The sequence below is a fragment of the Ambystoma mexicanum genome, chromosome 2p, assembly GCF_040938575.1.
Source record: "Ambystoma mexicanum isolate Mex_15411 chromosome 2p, UKY_AmexF1_1, whole genome shotgun sequence".
Taxonomy (NCBI): domain Eukaryota; kingdom Metazoa; phylum Chordata; class Amphibia; order Caudata; family Ambystomatidae; genus Ambystoma; species Ambystoma mexicanum.
Genome location: NC_090923.1, coordinates 1,053,258,249 through 1,053,273,667, shown reverse-complemented (window position 1 = coordinate 1,053,273,667; position 15,419 = coordinate 1,053,258,249). Strand labels below are relative to the sequence as shown.

The window sequence follows — 15,419 nt, the reverse complement described above, 5'->3', positions numbered from 1 at the left end:
GCATAAAATTGCTCTTGATACTTGAAACTTTGGAACAATCTTCCACTCGCTCTCAGAAAAGAACAGGCCTACCGGACCTTCCGCAGAAACTTGAAGACGTGGCTGTTCAATTGACTGTACTCCTCTGAAAAACTTTGCATCCCCCACTGCTTTTCCCCAGCCCCCTTTTTTAACTTCCTTTTTTAATGTAAAATGTAACTTTCCTTCCATCTCCCTTCACGTAATGTAACATGTAACCTTGCAACTTAAATTGACTAATGTTCCTAACTAAATGTAGCCTAATGTAACTAGCACCGAGATACCTTAGGATTATGTGCACTGTAACAAATGCATATATAAATAAATACTCTGTATGAGTTATGAGGATGGTGGGGTAAACCATAGCAATTTGAATTATACTGCCTGGCGGGTCAAATTCAGTTTGTCTCTTGGTGGTTGTCGGATGAGGACACACTGTAAACGAAACTGCTACAACCAGTCTTGCGTCCATATCTGCTGAGGGAGGCATGGACACGCAAGCTTCAGGAATGCCCTTATTTACTGAGGCTCGGGAAGAGATTATGGCTCCGAGCCCTGAGGCCAATTGGCATCCGGGAACCTTATTCCCCTAATATGCTGCATGCTGCTACATTTGGCCGCAAGGCGGGGCACCTTAGAACTATTAGATTGAAATGGTAAAACAAGGAAGTGGTTACGTGGGGGGGGGGGGGATTTGTTTGGACCGAACCCTGCTAGAATTCCCTGAATTAATGGCAGATTATGGCATACATGCGTCAGTTCCTGACGTATGTAAGACTGATTAAGGATGCTGAGAACTGATGGCAGAACCTGCCTGGTGAAGCATCATGGTTGGGTGCCAGGTATTGCTAATGCACACCTCTCTATGTTCCACGTACCAGTACCATTCTACCATCGTCATCCGTGCAGATGTCCACAAGTTTAAAAGGTATCAACAGTGGCATCCATATCATGACTCCGCCAGCATATGTGGAGCATGTAGCCTGTATCCCATTCCTCCCTACTTCTCTAGTATAGTAGCCAGCCTGTCCGTTGTCAAATGCGTCTCTCATAATGGCGCAATCCCTACTATGCTACTCTGGCAATGTTATATGACTTGACTGAGGGGGTACTTGGGGTGTCCAGTAGGAAAAGGATTTCAGCAGAGGGATTGAGGACAATTAATGGGCTAATGTGCTACTATACACACAGTAGATATCCAGGAATGCCCGATTCAAGCTCATCCAATTATACATCCTTCATAGGTCACACGTGACCCCATACAGGATATCAAGGTTCTCACGGTTGGCATCGCCGAGGTTGACAAGGCGGATATGATGCATATGTTTTGGCTATGCTCGGTGGTGCAGCGTTTCTGGTCGGTAGTTAAAACACATGTAGAAAGGGGATTGGGGGAATGGGGGTCACAAGGTTCACATGGAGACCGGAGGAGTGCTTGTTGGGTATGCAACCCTGACCGAAGGCCATGAAGCACGTCACCAAACTGATGGATTTGGCCTGCATATTGGGTTTGAAATTACATGGTAATTACCTGCAGGTCTGCAGGTGGTGTCTTGGTGGGTTGATCAAGCGCTGATCAATGGCAGAGACTACTGTGTGGTGCAGGTCTATACACAGGAGTAATCGCGAGTTAAATGATAACATTCAGGCCTTGAACTCTTCTACAATCAATGTTTTCCCCCTCAGATGATATGCCTCCTTGAGGCACCAGCAGAACGAGTTACATAATGTAAACTGAAAGGAGCAATAAAACAGATGCAGAGGGGTACAGCGGGTAACCCTGACGCAGGACATTGCAAGGGATGGGTATCAGAAGCCTGGGCTGGGCTTCCTGGAGTTATAAAAATGTATATAATAAATATATATAAAAATGTAGGCAGTTCAATGCTTAAGGCAAGATGGTATTCGGTGTACCGTTTATGTTTTGCAGTAGTTGGCCACGAAATTATTTTAAAGTTGGTAACAGTTCTGAAGTGCTGCTTGATTGTATATTTGTTATGTCATAGAAAAACTAAAACAGATTTAACCCCACTCACCCCCCAAAAAGGATGTACAGTATACAGAGGAGTCTGGAGGCTGGTAAATGGAAGATTAGGTTGTAGCTTTACCTCAAGTTACTTTGCTAATGGATTTCTGGAATTTCGCGGACCAGGAAGCAGCTGAAGCCAGGAGCTCTGCCCTCCACGTCTATAGATATTTTTGTAGATATAAACATAACCAAAAAGAGGATTGAGGCAGCAGACAAGCCTACCACTAAGAAATCCAAGACTGAGATGGAAGAAACCCCAGGATCCAAGGACATTCGTACTCTCCTGCTGAAGGTGGCGCAGAATGGTGGAGATATGAATTCTACACCCAACGGATCTCTCCATGAAAGTCCACAATCTTGAGGGTAGGGTTAACAATATTGAAAAGCAGACAAGGGGCTTGGCCTCAGGGATCACAGGCAATTAACCAGGCCTATGACGACATGAAGCACGAACTAGCAAAGATACAATCGAAGAAAATTGACTTGGATTTAAAAAGCAGACACCACAACTAGTCCATCATCTTTCCCTGTCCAACTTATTAATTACACCCTGTATCTGGTCGGACCATGCATTGCTTACTTTCAGCGTCATTCCTCCGGCCTCTCCCGCCAGAGTAGACTCCAACCCCAGATTAGAGGTTTGTATGCACAATGTAAACACATTGACACCTGAACATTTTGCTCCCATATTATTACAGAAATGGGGTGTTAAGGAATTTGAATGTGCCAAGCATCTTGCACTACACATCTCCAAGTCTCTTACAGATGCTACTAACCAACTGGCGCCGCCGAAGACTCGCCTTATAAAATCAGAAACCGTACAGAAATTATGGTTTAATGATGGCGTCCTCTTTATTAGGAGAGAAAACAACGTACCGCAGAACGCCGCTGGTGTAAAGATCCATCTTGTGCTACGTTAAGGAGGCATTCATCAAAGCTAAGTCGGAGATCTATAATCACAGGATTAAGAAGGCAAAATACGGTTCAAAAGGACTGTTCTCTATTCTTCTGGAGTTTAAGAACCTCCACCTGCGTCAGTGCCAGTAAAAAGGCAAGGATTGGCGTCAGTCCATCCACAATGCTTTTTGAAATAAAGGTCACTATACACCAGTCCAATATTCAACGGATAAAAGACACTGTTGAAGTACTGGCGATGGATTTGAAAGAAGCAGTGCTCACTGAGACAGTGCCCCCTGCCTTCGACTTTACTCCCTGTTCCGAAGCATTTATCGTACAAACAATCTGTGAGATGAAACCCACCTCATGTCAGAGCGATGTCTGCCCTCCTAGTTTATTCATAAAGTGCAAGTACATCCTTGGTCCGTGGGTAACCAGGTTTGTCAATTGCTCCTTTGCGGAGGGTAGCGTTCCCCTTTTTCTGAAGGAGGTGTGTGTTACTCCCCCCCCTTTGAAAAAGGAGTCATTGGATCAATTTATTTTGAACAACTATCGGCCAATTACGAACATGCCATTATTGCAGAACATTTTTGAAAAGGTTGCACACTTACAATTCCAGAATGTTCTGGAGGATAATGAGATCTTATTGTGCGGTTTTCAGTAAGGGCATGGCACGGAAACTGCCATGCTCGATTTGCAAACCAATTTACTTACAAACATGGATCAAGGGCAATTGTCGGCCCTTATGCTGTTCGACCTATCCTCCGCATTCAACCTTGTTAATCATGATCTAAGGGCAAATTACAGTCTTTGGCTGGGTGCTCTAATAAAGCAGCCTGTTGGTTGGATCTCTTCGTTTTTGGTCCCTAGGAACTCTAGGGTGAATATTGGTGAAGTCTGCTTGGATCATTCACTAGTCACCTGTGGGGGTACCTCAGGGATCCTGCATCTCCTCAACTCTGTTTAATGTTTATTTGATCCAGTTTCTGCTTTTGTTGATTAGCCTGGGTGTCCAGGTGGCCAATTACACTGATGACATAGGTGATTGTCAAATTGTCAGGTTCATATTCTGAGGATGCAGCTCAGTTGAATATCATCTATACAGCCATTCATCTTTGGATGGCAGCTAACTCCCTGGCTCTAAATGCCAGCAAAACCGAGCTTCTAATTGTAGCTCCCACCACGAGGCTGCGGTCTCTGCCAGCAGAGTATAAACAGTTCCTGCTCCTGGGCACATCGATCCTGGTGGCATAGAGGGTTAAAACACTAGGAGTGGTTTTGGACGCCGAATTGTCCATGCCACATCATGTGGCTCTTATCCGTTCCTCCTGTGGGCCGATTACAAAGCTTCTGTTCAATATTCATCCTTTCTCTCTTTTGTGAACTCGGCTCCCTTTGCCTCAATCCTCATCAACCCACGTTTGGACAACTGCAATAGCCTGCTTAGTGAATGTACACATTCCATCATAGCTGCTCTGCAGGTCTCACAGAATGGTGCAGTGCGGGCAGTCTCAGGTCTTTCCAGATGAGCCCAGGTAAGGGCAGTCAGGCGGGGCATACATTGGCTGCCTGTAAAACTTAGAATCAGGCACAAAGTTTTGACGCTCACACACAAATGTGTGATGAACATGGCACCCCAGTATCCCACAGCGCACCTTCAACTTCAAGTTTCATCCCACCCTCTCAGACCTCAATACCGCATGAGACTGGTCAAACTTAGATTTAGGTTGAAAAAGGCAAGTGGGCGTAGTTTTAGTGTGCAAGGCCCTCATTTGTGGAACCTGCTACCTCCTAATTTGAGAGCTGTTGAGACAACAGTTAAGTTCAAAAAAGAGCCAAAGACGCTGATTAGACTTGTCAAACTGATTTTTCTGGAGCTGGTTCTGTTTGACCCTGAGTTTTTTGCCCCGGTATTTATCTTTTCGCACCGTTCCTAATGCTATTTGTTCTGGTTGTCTGTCTGGCTGTCGTATGTGTGCACGCTCTGAGGCCCATGGGCATGTGGAGCGTTGATATAAGAACTTTTAATAAATAAATAAATCTACGGACGTGAACCTGGTTTACAGGGTAGGGAAATATATTCCTAATGATTCTAGAACAACTTTGCTGGCTTTTACCAGGGTGTGTGCCAAAGAGTTCTGGGAGCAGCAAGGGATATGGGCTGGATATAATACAAGGGAAAACCCTCAGCCATATTGCCAGACTTCCGAAAAGAAGTGGTTATGCTCCAGAAATCCTTTGGAGAGGACAAGCAGCTGGCGAAAGAGAAAAATATTAAAGTGATGTTGGTCAAGCCTGCAATCCTGAAGGTCTTTTTGCCTAATGGAATGAGAAGTATGGAGGACACTAAGGAGGCTATGGTCTGGATTAGGGGAGTGGATGCCTCTGAAATATAATGCATCTTCACTTAGGTGGTTTTGGAGAGGGGCAGAGAGGGAGAGGGGCAGAGAGGGAGAGGGGCAGAGAGGGAGAGGGGCAGAGAGAGAGAGGGGCAGAGAGAGAGAGGGGCAGAGAGAGAGAGAGAAAGAGGGAGAGGGGCAGAAAGAGAGAAAGAGGGAGAGGGGCAGAGAGAGAGAAAAAGAGGGAGAGGGGCAGAGAGAGAAAGAGGGAGAGGGGCAGAGAGAGAGAGAAAGAGGGAGAGGGGCAGAGAGAGAAAGAGGGAGAGGGGCAGAGAGAGATAGAGAGAGAGAGAGAGAGAGAGACAGAATATATATCTAAACGTGTAGTTGTTCTGAGTATGCAAAGCTTATGTTGTTGTGTTACATGCTGTACCTGGTTGTTGTGTCAGTGAAACGGTCAGTGCTGCTGCCCACATTGAGCCCTAATGCTCTACCAAACCCACAAGATTCCATGCCAAAGTCTTCAACCCCTTCCTAATCTCTTGCCAGTGGGATTTTCTTGTTCGCAAATTAATCACCGACCACCCATTGCTCTCTAGCTGCACCATATGAAACATTTATGCTGGTGCAAGGAAGCCTTCCATCCCTAGAGGTCTGCTACACTTCTGTTCCAAGGTACTGCACAGTGCTTCATTTAAGCAGGGTCTCAGGTAGCGCTCGCTATTTTATGAGCATTGGTATTGGTGCATGAGTGACATTTGGAAGCTTTTGGAATGGCGTCCTCTCGGGCAAAACAGACGTTGTTTGAGACCCATATATGGCTTATCAACAGCTTTCATCCAGCATGGAGAATGGATATGGGTATGGCACCTTGCTACCCTCTGACTGCCGCGTTCATTCCGTTCTTTCATGCAGTGAGCGACCAGCATTAACACAACTGCATTTTTCATAGCGTAGCGTTGCAGTCACAGCCCTCCTTCCCAATCATGTGGAAGTCGGCAGTATTTCACATGGTGGCCATCTTCTCACCAAGAGCAAGAAACAGCCACACGCCTGTGCGCCTTTGAGGAAAAGACCCCTAAGCGTTGCCGCAGGACATGAACCACAGCAGGCTGTTGTCATTCACAGGATGCTAACAGACTTGCAGCTTTGCCTAGGCCCACGGCAGCCTGGCCAAGGGCTCATCATATGTAGACGCTGTGGCACACTTTGCACCTCAACACTGCAGGCGTGACTAGTACATGCTGCCTCGCCACAGCACTCAGCATCAGCTATGGTGCTGTACCAGAGGGCAAATTCTTATACTTTTGAACCACAAAACTCCAGTGGCTACCCACTTCCCAGTTACTAGGGAGGCAGAGCTGAAAAAAGTAGTATGCCACTAGATATAAAGTGCAAAAAGGTTATCCCAACCTAATACCCACTACGAGTACATCAATGTCATGGCTGAATTTTGCTTGCACTTAAATCATACGTGTACGCATAGAATGTATGTTGTTACTACCTGCTGCATGTCGCAAAACTGCAGCTTATGTATTCCCAACTGGACCTTAACCAAACAACTGTCTTGCTACATCCTTTTTAAACACCCCCACCCCCATCAACTTATTGCTTGGCAGAGCTTCAACAGGTGATAATAAAAAAGAGGTTCACAGAGATGCGTGCCATTTGTGGGGGCTTTTGGAGGGTTTTGTTATTCTTAGGCACCCCCTCTCCTCCAATGCTATAGTTTGGCAGGACCCAATCAGGGGTTGGTAAAAAGAGGTGAGCTACACACACATTCACCCTCCTCCACCGGTCAGCAGGACCCCCCCCCCCACTGCATAACTCTCAACTCTCATGCTTTTGGCGAGAGCCATCCGCCTTGTACACAGCTGACTCGCTCACAAAGCCTCCTGCACGCCCTTTCACTTCAATGGGCTCTCACCAGCCAATAACAAAAAAAAAAATCAGTGTTTTCACCAGACTTGGAGATAAAAAAGGTTGAGAGCTATGCCTACTGGGATGGTAGGAAGTGGTTAACTAAACACTGCAATTAAATTTCAGACATCCGTGCTCCGCATTACAGCTTGGCGGGAACTGATAAAAAGCGTTGCATTGCATTTGTAAATTTCAGACACACTTCAACAGCATAGCTTGGCAGGACCCAAACAGGGACAGCAAGAAGAGGTGCACTACTCCTGGAAGAACTCTACCTAGAAGTCCTTGGTCTCACGAGACATGGTTCATGGCCAGCTCTGTCACAAGCTTTGACACTCTCTTCCCTGGTGGCTACAAAATCTTCTCCACTCCCAGATCCAACCGTTCTGGTGGGGGTGTAGCATTGATCTTCCCGGAGTGTATTCCTGCCTCTGACATTCCTATGCAGGCCTACTCCTCTTTCGAATACCTTATTTGCAGTCAGTCTCTCTCACAGTCTCTCTCTCACACTCTCAGTCTCTCTCACACTCTCAGTCTCTCTCTCTCTCAGTCGCAGTCTCTCTCTGTGTCTCTCTCTGTGTCTCTCTCTCTGTGTCTCTCTCTCTGTCTCTCTCTCTCTCTCTCTCTGTCTCTCTCTCTCTCTCTCTCTGTCTCTCTCTCTCTCTCTCTCTCTCTCTCTCTCTCTCTCTCTCTCTCTCTCTCTCTCCATGGCTACTATCTATCAGTCACCTGGTCAGACCACCTCCTTCCTCTCAGAGTGGGCAGACCTCTCCTACTCCCTCCTGGCCTCAACCACTCAACTCCTGTTCCTTGGAGACTTCAACATCCACCTGGGTGCTTCCTGTCCCTCCTCTGGACTCTTTTGCGACCCTCTTCCTCTCCCTCCCCTCAGGCCGAGCCAACCCACACAATGCCACCCACCTTCTGAGTCATCCGACCCATGAAGCGTGTCAGTTGAGACTTTCGCCGCCACTTTCTCTCCACCTCTGGCAGACTCAGATCCTGATACAGCCCTTTCCATGATTCACTATTCCATCTCCGATACTCTTGATGTACTTGCCCTTGTCATGAGGATCCGCTTGAAGCCCAAAACCAAGTGCAACTCCTGGTACAACTCAGACCGCATCACCCTCAAACACAAGTGTAGGTTGGCTGAGAGGAAATGACTGCCATCTTATGCATCCTCTGACAAACTGGCTTGCTGCCTGCTCCAAAGGCAATACCGGCTGTCTGTCCTCATTAAGGCGAGAGCTCACATCTAAGCATGATTCTCTGCAGCATCTAACAGCTCAGCCAAACTCTTATCTGCAAGGAGCTGGCCAACCCCGCTGCAGTCTCTACCTCTCCTGTCCCCTCCCAGGCCCTCTGTACTGCCCTGGCCTCTCATTTCATCTCTAAAACCCAGGACATCCTGTCCACCCTCTCATCGTCTCCTCCTTCTCCCTCTACTCTCTCCTCTACCTCCAGCCACCTCTCCTCCTCTGCCTTTCCGCCGATCACCCCTGATGAGGTTTCTAGACAAGTCTGATCTATGAAAGTCTCGTCAAAACAGGTTCTTCCCTGTTCTTCCAAAACCATCAAGGTCCACATTGACACCCTCGCTCGAGCCTTGGCTGACATTTGCAATCACTTTCGCCACTGGAACCTTCCCTTCCCCTCCTGAAGCACTCTTGTGCACCCTCTTTTCAAGAAACCCTCAGCCGACCCCTCCTGCCCAGCTATCGCCCGATCTCCATCACTCCTTTCCTGGGCAAACTCTTGGGAAAGCTGGCCATCTACCAGCTTAATCTTCAAAATGAATCTGTTGGTTGTCTCCATGAGCACGGAAACTGCTCTCCTGAACATCTGTGAAGACCTGCTCTCTAACCCTGATGCTAATCACCCCTCTGTCCTCATCCTACTCTATCTCTCTTCTGCTTTTGACACAGTCAACCATGCCATCCTGCTCAACCGGCTCTGTGATAACCTGGGTATCACTGATCAGGCCCTGGCCTGGCTGACCTCTTTCCTCTCGGACCAACCCTCCCAGGTCCAACTTAGGTCCTTCCTCTCCCCTATCTCACTCTCTACCTGTGGTGTTCCCCATGGGTCTAACCTTTCTCCCTGGCTGTTCAACCAATACCTGGCACCTCTCGGCCACGGCACTGCTGCTCTCTGCTCCAACTTTCAGTGCTTTGCGGATGACACTCCGCTCGTTTTCAGGGTCCCCTCTGCCGCTCTTCTCCCTCTCTCATCTCAAACTGTCTGTCTCCAATCCAGGAGTGGTGTGTCGCCAATGATCTCTGCCTTAATGCCAATAGACGTAGATTCTCCTCATCGGCACACCTGCACCTTCCTTTCCTGTCAGTCTCTAGTCGGCCTCCCTTGGCCCTCATCCGCCTCCCACCTGTGAGTCCAAGAACCTCAGGGTCATCTTCGACTCCACACTCTCCTTCTCCCCCCACATCTCCGACATCTCTAAGAAGTCAAACTACCAACTGCACCTCCTCAGAGGTATTCTTCCTTTCCTCACCTACCCCCAGAGGCTCACTGTCTCCAGAGCTCTGGTTCTCTCTAGGCTGGACTACTGCAACAGTCTCTTTTTAAATATGCCTGCCTCTACAGCTCATCCAGAACAGGACTGCAAGACTTGTCCTTGGCCTCAAGCCCAGGGATCGTATCTCTCCAGTCCTGAAATTTCTTCATTGGCTCCCAGTGGCTGCAAGGATCAAGTTCAAGACCTTCTGCATTGTTCACAAGGCCTCCTGCAGCCTGGTACTGCAATACATCCGACTCTCTCTTTGGCAATATCTTCCTACTGGAGCTCTTCGCTCCTGCACCTCCAACTCCCTCAGGGTCAGTCGCTTCTCCAAGCAACAAGTTTGGGGTAGATCCCTTGCTTCGGCTGGCACCTCCCTTCCTGAAACTTGAGCAGAACCATCTCCGGTTCCTGAAGCACCTCAAGACCTTCCTCTTTGCTTCTGCCTTCTCTCTTCCTCTCTGCTGCTGATCTCCTGTGTGGCACTGCACTGGTCACCTGGCTACCCTCAGAATTTGCGCCCAGGTCCTTGCCCGCCCAGTTGCACGGCCTCCTGGCAACCCTTGAACTTCGGTCTAAACCTGCAACCCTGCAGTTCCCTTACCTGCCTTTATTGGACACCTGCTGTCTGCACTTTAACCCTTGCACTTGCCACCTGCTGGTACACTTGTTTTTTTTATCCCTTGTGTGGCACTCTCCCAGCCTCCCCTTCCCCTGGCACTTTTACACCCTCTCCCCTGCACTTGCACCATCTCAATGTCACTAGGCCTAGTAATATCATTGTCTTTGTCCTCCCTCCATTTCCCCTCCCTAGCCTCATCACGCCTTGAAACACAAGTATAGGCACATTATAAATGCCATATCATAAGTACAATGGGTTTTATATACTCATCCCCCAGGAGGCCTCCTGGCAGGATGTATATACATACTTACCCATACATACATGCACACCAAACCACCATTCCCATATTAAGTCAGGGGCAGTGGGCCCATTGCACAGTGTGGGGCCCATATTTTTCATTATTACTGTAAATAACCCTCCCTCTTTGACTCGTTTACTTCATGTAGGACCATAGCTTGCCATTGTATATAACAACTGAATCAACCCTGTGGTCATCACTGCATGGTGTATGTAGAGCACTTTAGGTGTTACTTGTGGAAGAGATGCTTAAAAGAAGCTGTGCATTGTTTCCTTCCCTTTTATTGAACATGGTACAAATGGTTTAAATGGTTACTTTTAATGTGCGTCCTAGTGGAGAAGCTGGACTTTGGTGATCTTAAACTAGGTTTTCATGACCCACACCCTCCTACTCGAGCCATGTTTTACAACCCAACAGGAGCCAACAGCACTCACCAAAATTCTCCATCCTCCATTTTGTTATGCAGTTCATTCCGTTGGGAGGGGTCTATGGAATTCCATTCTGAAGAGCTGAAGAAAGGAAGACGGGCATTAAAAACTGGTTTGACAGTGCCCTTCCCCCTGGCTTGCTATAAACGGGAAGGGAATAAAATGGGTTGAGGGGGCTTGAGGGTTCAGGAGGCTCCAACTGGTTCAGTATGCAAGTTCTTGATTTGGTGCTTAGTTGGCAAGTATACATGTAAACCGGTAACCGGGTCAAGCATTCATTTTTTGGAATCATGATCATTAGTGATTAGACTGAGCAGGATGGACAGGAGATTAAGAGGTGTGCCGAGCAAAGGAGTGGAACTGAGAGCTATGTCGGCACATGTGGTCTCATCAGAACACTATGAAGTGCCATCACTTGCCTGTCACTCCAGGGCCCGGTCCATTCCACCTCTCCCCACGGGTTACGCATGCGAATCAGGTTCACATTCTGGCCTCTGTAGTTCACCTGCAACGCAAAAAAAAGTCGGTCAAACACTGGGCACCCTGTTCCCAGAGCACCGCTACAGTATGAGTGACCCAAAGACCCTTCTTTAAATAAAAAAAAACATGTGTAACTATCATACACAACCCTTACCCTACCCTTTTGAAGTAAAGAAAAGAAACAATATTGGACACCGAAAAGCAAGTGTGGCGTGTCTGTACATATCGGATATGCCAAACCGTGCCTGACTAACCCCATGTCCAGGTAAGAATGTGTAACACAAGTGCATCTCAAGCCTTTCATTTCATCCGATAGGGAGAGCTGTATAAAACATTTCTTTGTGACAAGTGAAGTACCCAGTGTCTGATGTGCCAACTACCCCCTTCTCAGATTATTCGAAATGGCATTAGTGACTTCAGTCATGATGTTATTCAGCCTGTGGTGCCTTACGATTGTGGCAACATTTCCAATTCTGTGCCTGAGCGCAGTAAAACAATCGCGACCCCCATTACACTGACTAAGGCGAGCCCCACCCCTTAGTCTGTGTAATGGGTGTTGCTTATGTTAGATGGAGAGACACAGCTGAAGAAAAAACAAAAGAACCTGCAGCGCCAGCTCCTCCCAATGTACGTAGGTGGGAACTCATGCCATAGGGATAGAGGGAAGCCGCGCCGTAATGGAGGTGGACATTTTCGTAGTCGACACTACGGAGCGGCGCAGTGATCACATAGATCCTTAGAATCAAGACGGGGAGGTTAGATTGGGTATCAGAAGCTCACTGTTAGTGATCAGCGAATTCCCTAAAATGAAAGTATGGTTTTCCTTTTTACCAATGTATGCAAAGGAGTAATAAGTGCCCTCAGAACTATGAAACAACCCAAACCTGTTTCAAATGTTCAAGCAAATTTACAGGGCACGTGCGTGTCTCGGGTGAAAGGTAATTTCCATGGAACAAGTCTATGACATAGTACCAAAGGATCTCCCCTCCCCCCACTGATACCACACACAGTCGTTGGAATGCTCTCAGACATGGTGACAAAGTACTCAAAGTATTTTGCCATTTGTGTAACTTATATGGGTGAGGTGAAGAAGGGAAACAGGTAGAATTGTATGGCAATTATTTTTTACCAATTAAGTCTTCATTATTTGGACATGCTACTGGCTTCTGGTGGCAAGTGAAGCGTATTGACAAATAAAAACAAAAAAGTCATTGCAAATAATCCATGGATTATGTTTGCGACATCATGTTATTCGAACCCTAAAATGGCTGTTCGAACATTAAATGGGCCAAGAGACAAACATTTAAAACGATCCAGGTCTCTTGCAACTGGGGATACAAAGAGAAATGCAATAATGCACAACAACACATTCATTAACGGGGGAAAACAAACCAAAACACAAAAAACCCCCCCAAAAAAAAATATCACACGTGCAGCCTAGGCCCAATGTTCCACGGCATTAGGAGAGTGTACTAGAATACAGTCTAATGTTATGTAAAGTGCTTAAAGAAAATGAAAAAAAATTGAATAAAATGAAGGTTTATGTAAGGTGACAAAGTCCCGTTAGATTGTGGAGACTTCTAGTGGGGTGACCAAGTGGCAAGGTTCCTCACCTGAGAATGAACAGCCTGGGGGTGGTATGGAGAGGATCCATTGGCCGCCGCTGCCGCCACCACCACCACCACCACCACCACCACCACCTACTGCCCTCCATAGTGCAGGATTCACACAGAGAAACAGTAACAATACATTTTCCCCCTACACTCCCCCATTACGACCTATTATGTATTATTCTCTACCTGTATGTACTTATGTATCCCAAGATGTCTTGTAAAGCGCCCAGATACCCTAGGGTATGGCGCGCTGTATAAATAATAAACAAACAGTATTTTAGAAATATCAGAGAGGCACCCTGGTTTATGAAAGGTCAGGATACCACCTCTTTCCAACAGCCCTTTCACGGAGCACTATCCTACTGACACTGTCACTTTACTAAATTGTCTCTTAAAGTGCTCCCAAGGAAACAATACACTGCATGAGAAGTTACTCAGCCAGGCAGGGCCTGCTCAGCCATTAGGGGCTTTTTGTAAATCCTTCGCAAACTGCTCGCAGGCTTATGCAGGCCTCAGCAATATGCAGAAATCTCTTGCACAGTGCATAAAGCAGATTTGACTACCCAGACTAACGCTGGAAGCTCTCGTCCCCGAAGTGAGCTGGTGGAGGTTCTAACACTTACCCATTCTTGCAAGCTTTGACAAATGCCAGCCCCCTTAAAGCAGCATGCCACCACTGCCACATATGCTGGCAGACCACAACAGTGACAAGTGTCCAATCCAAGAAGGCACAACAGACATTTAAAGACTTGCTCCACCATTCAGCCAATTAGTGACCCAAAATAAAATGGGCATGGTGTGGAACTTCTAAAAGGCATTAGAACCCAAATGTCCACATCATATCTCCATTCCCATTCTGCCGTTCAATCTCCAGAGAAGCAGAGCTCCAATCTAGAGGTAGTGGGTTCGGCACAGGGGTTGAGTGAGTCTGTTTGAGTTGAGCGCCCACTCCCAATTCTTATTTGGGACATGCTACATTTGTGCTGCTCTTTTGCTGGGGTACATTTTACATTTGGAATGTGACGGTAGGGCATGTTTCTGCTGCATGGCTGGCTAGGCTAACCTATGCTAGCTTCACAATGCTGGGCCCTCTTGTTATGTTATTTGTAAGGTGCCAAAGTCCGAAGGCGTCCAGGTGCCATTAAGAAGGAAGAAAAACAGAGCCCCATCTAATAAAAGTTGATAGTCAAATCAAGATTATGAAAACAGAATGTCTTTAGCTGTTTCCGGAAAACCAATAGATCGGCTGGGCTACGTAAGGATTCAGGCAGGGCATTCCAGGCCCGTGCGACCTGTACATGGAAAGCGCGACCATTTCCACATGCTCTTTTGACTCGGTCGAATTGTAGAAAACAGGCCTTAGCTAATCGAAGGGTTCTACTAGGTATATATAATCTCAACCTGTTCTTAAGGTATATAGGGGCGTCACCATAAACACACTTGTGAAAGATGGTCAGTAGCTTAAACTGTACTCTAGCCGAGACTGACAGCCAGGGAGAGCCCTCCTGGCTGCTGATAAGGACTCCTGGCGGTTCATCTGAAAAATAACACGTACCGCAGCATTCTGAATTTTTGGGAGTTTATGAAGGTCTGCCTTCTTGGCTCCTCACAAGAGGGCATTGTAATAATCTTAGGTTTGGTATTGTGCTCCAGGTTAAGTTATGCTATGCTACGCCAAGTCATGTTTAAGCTGCAGGGATAGGTTGTGCAATGATGTTCTGTGGGATTGATGTGTTCTATTCTAAAATGCCCTAAGGTTGACTTGAATGTGTGCTGTTGATTTAATCCTTCCCTTTGCCTTTCAGGAGGTGCCCTCCTCACCCCCCCATACCTCACCATTCACTGCATTCAAACCTAACCCAGCTCCTTCCACTTTTTTTATTTTCCTTTTCGAATCACCATCTTGTACATTTTTGGTTTTTAAGGGCGTTTTGCTCATTTGTGTGTTTATTTATTGAATCCCTCATTGGCTCTGGCGCATTTAGTGGTGTTAGTGCCACCTATGTGCCAAAGTATTTCTACCAGAAAAGGGAGAAGAGGTCATAGTGAGAATCAGGATATCTGACTGTCACTGGGAATGCTCAGGCATGAATTTGCTGCATCACAAAGTGTTCATTTCCGTCTCCTGTAGCCATTTAAACTAATTGGGGACAGGGAGAGGGGGTGTTTTAATGATTGTGCCAATCATAAGTTTTTTTTGGAAAGCATGTGCTTATCACTTTCAGCTGTGGAATGATCATTCTTCGTCGGTTCTCAA

At 46.9% G+C, this 15,419-nt stretch overlaps 1 protein-coding gene across 1 annotated transcript in view; it reads right to left on the bottom strand.

The window, feature by feature from the left end:
* CAPN1 (calpain 1) overlaps positions 1-15,419 on the bottom strand; it is a 597,334-nt gene that overhangs the window by 159,566 nt on the left and 422,349 nt on the right. Inside the window, exons 8-9 of the mRNA XM_069644966.1 lie at positions 11,489-11,574; positions 11,076-11,150 (exon numbers count right to left, since the gene is read on the bottom strand). Of these exons, the coding sequence (XP_069501067.1) occupies positions 11,076-11,150; positions 11,489-11,574 (161 nt within the window). The remainder of the gene's footprint in view (positions 1-11,075; positions 11,151-11,488; positions 11,575-15,419) is intronic.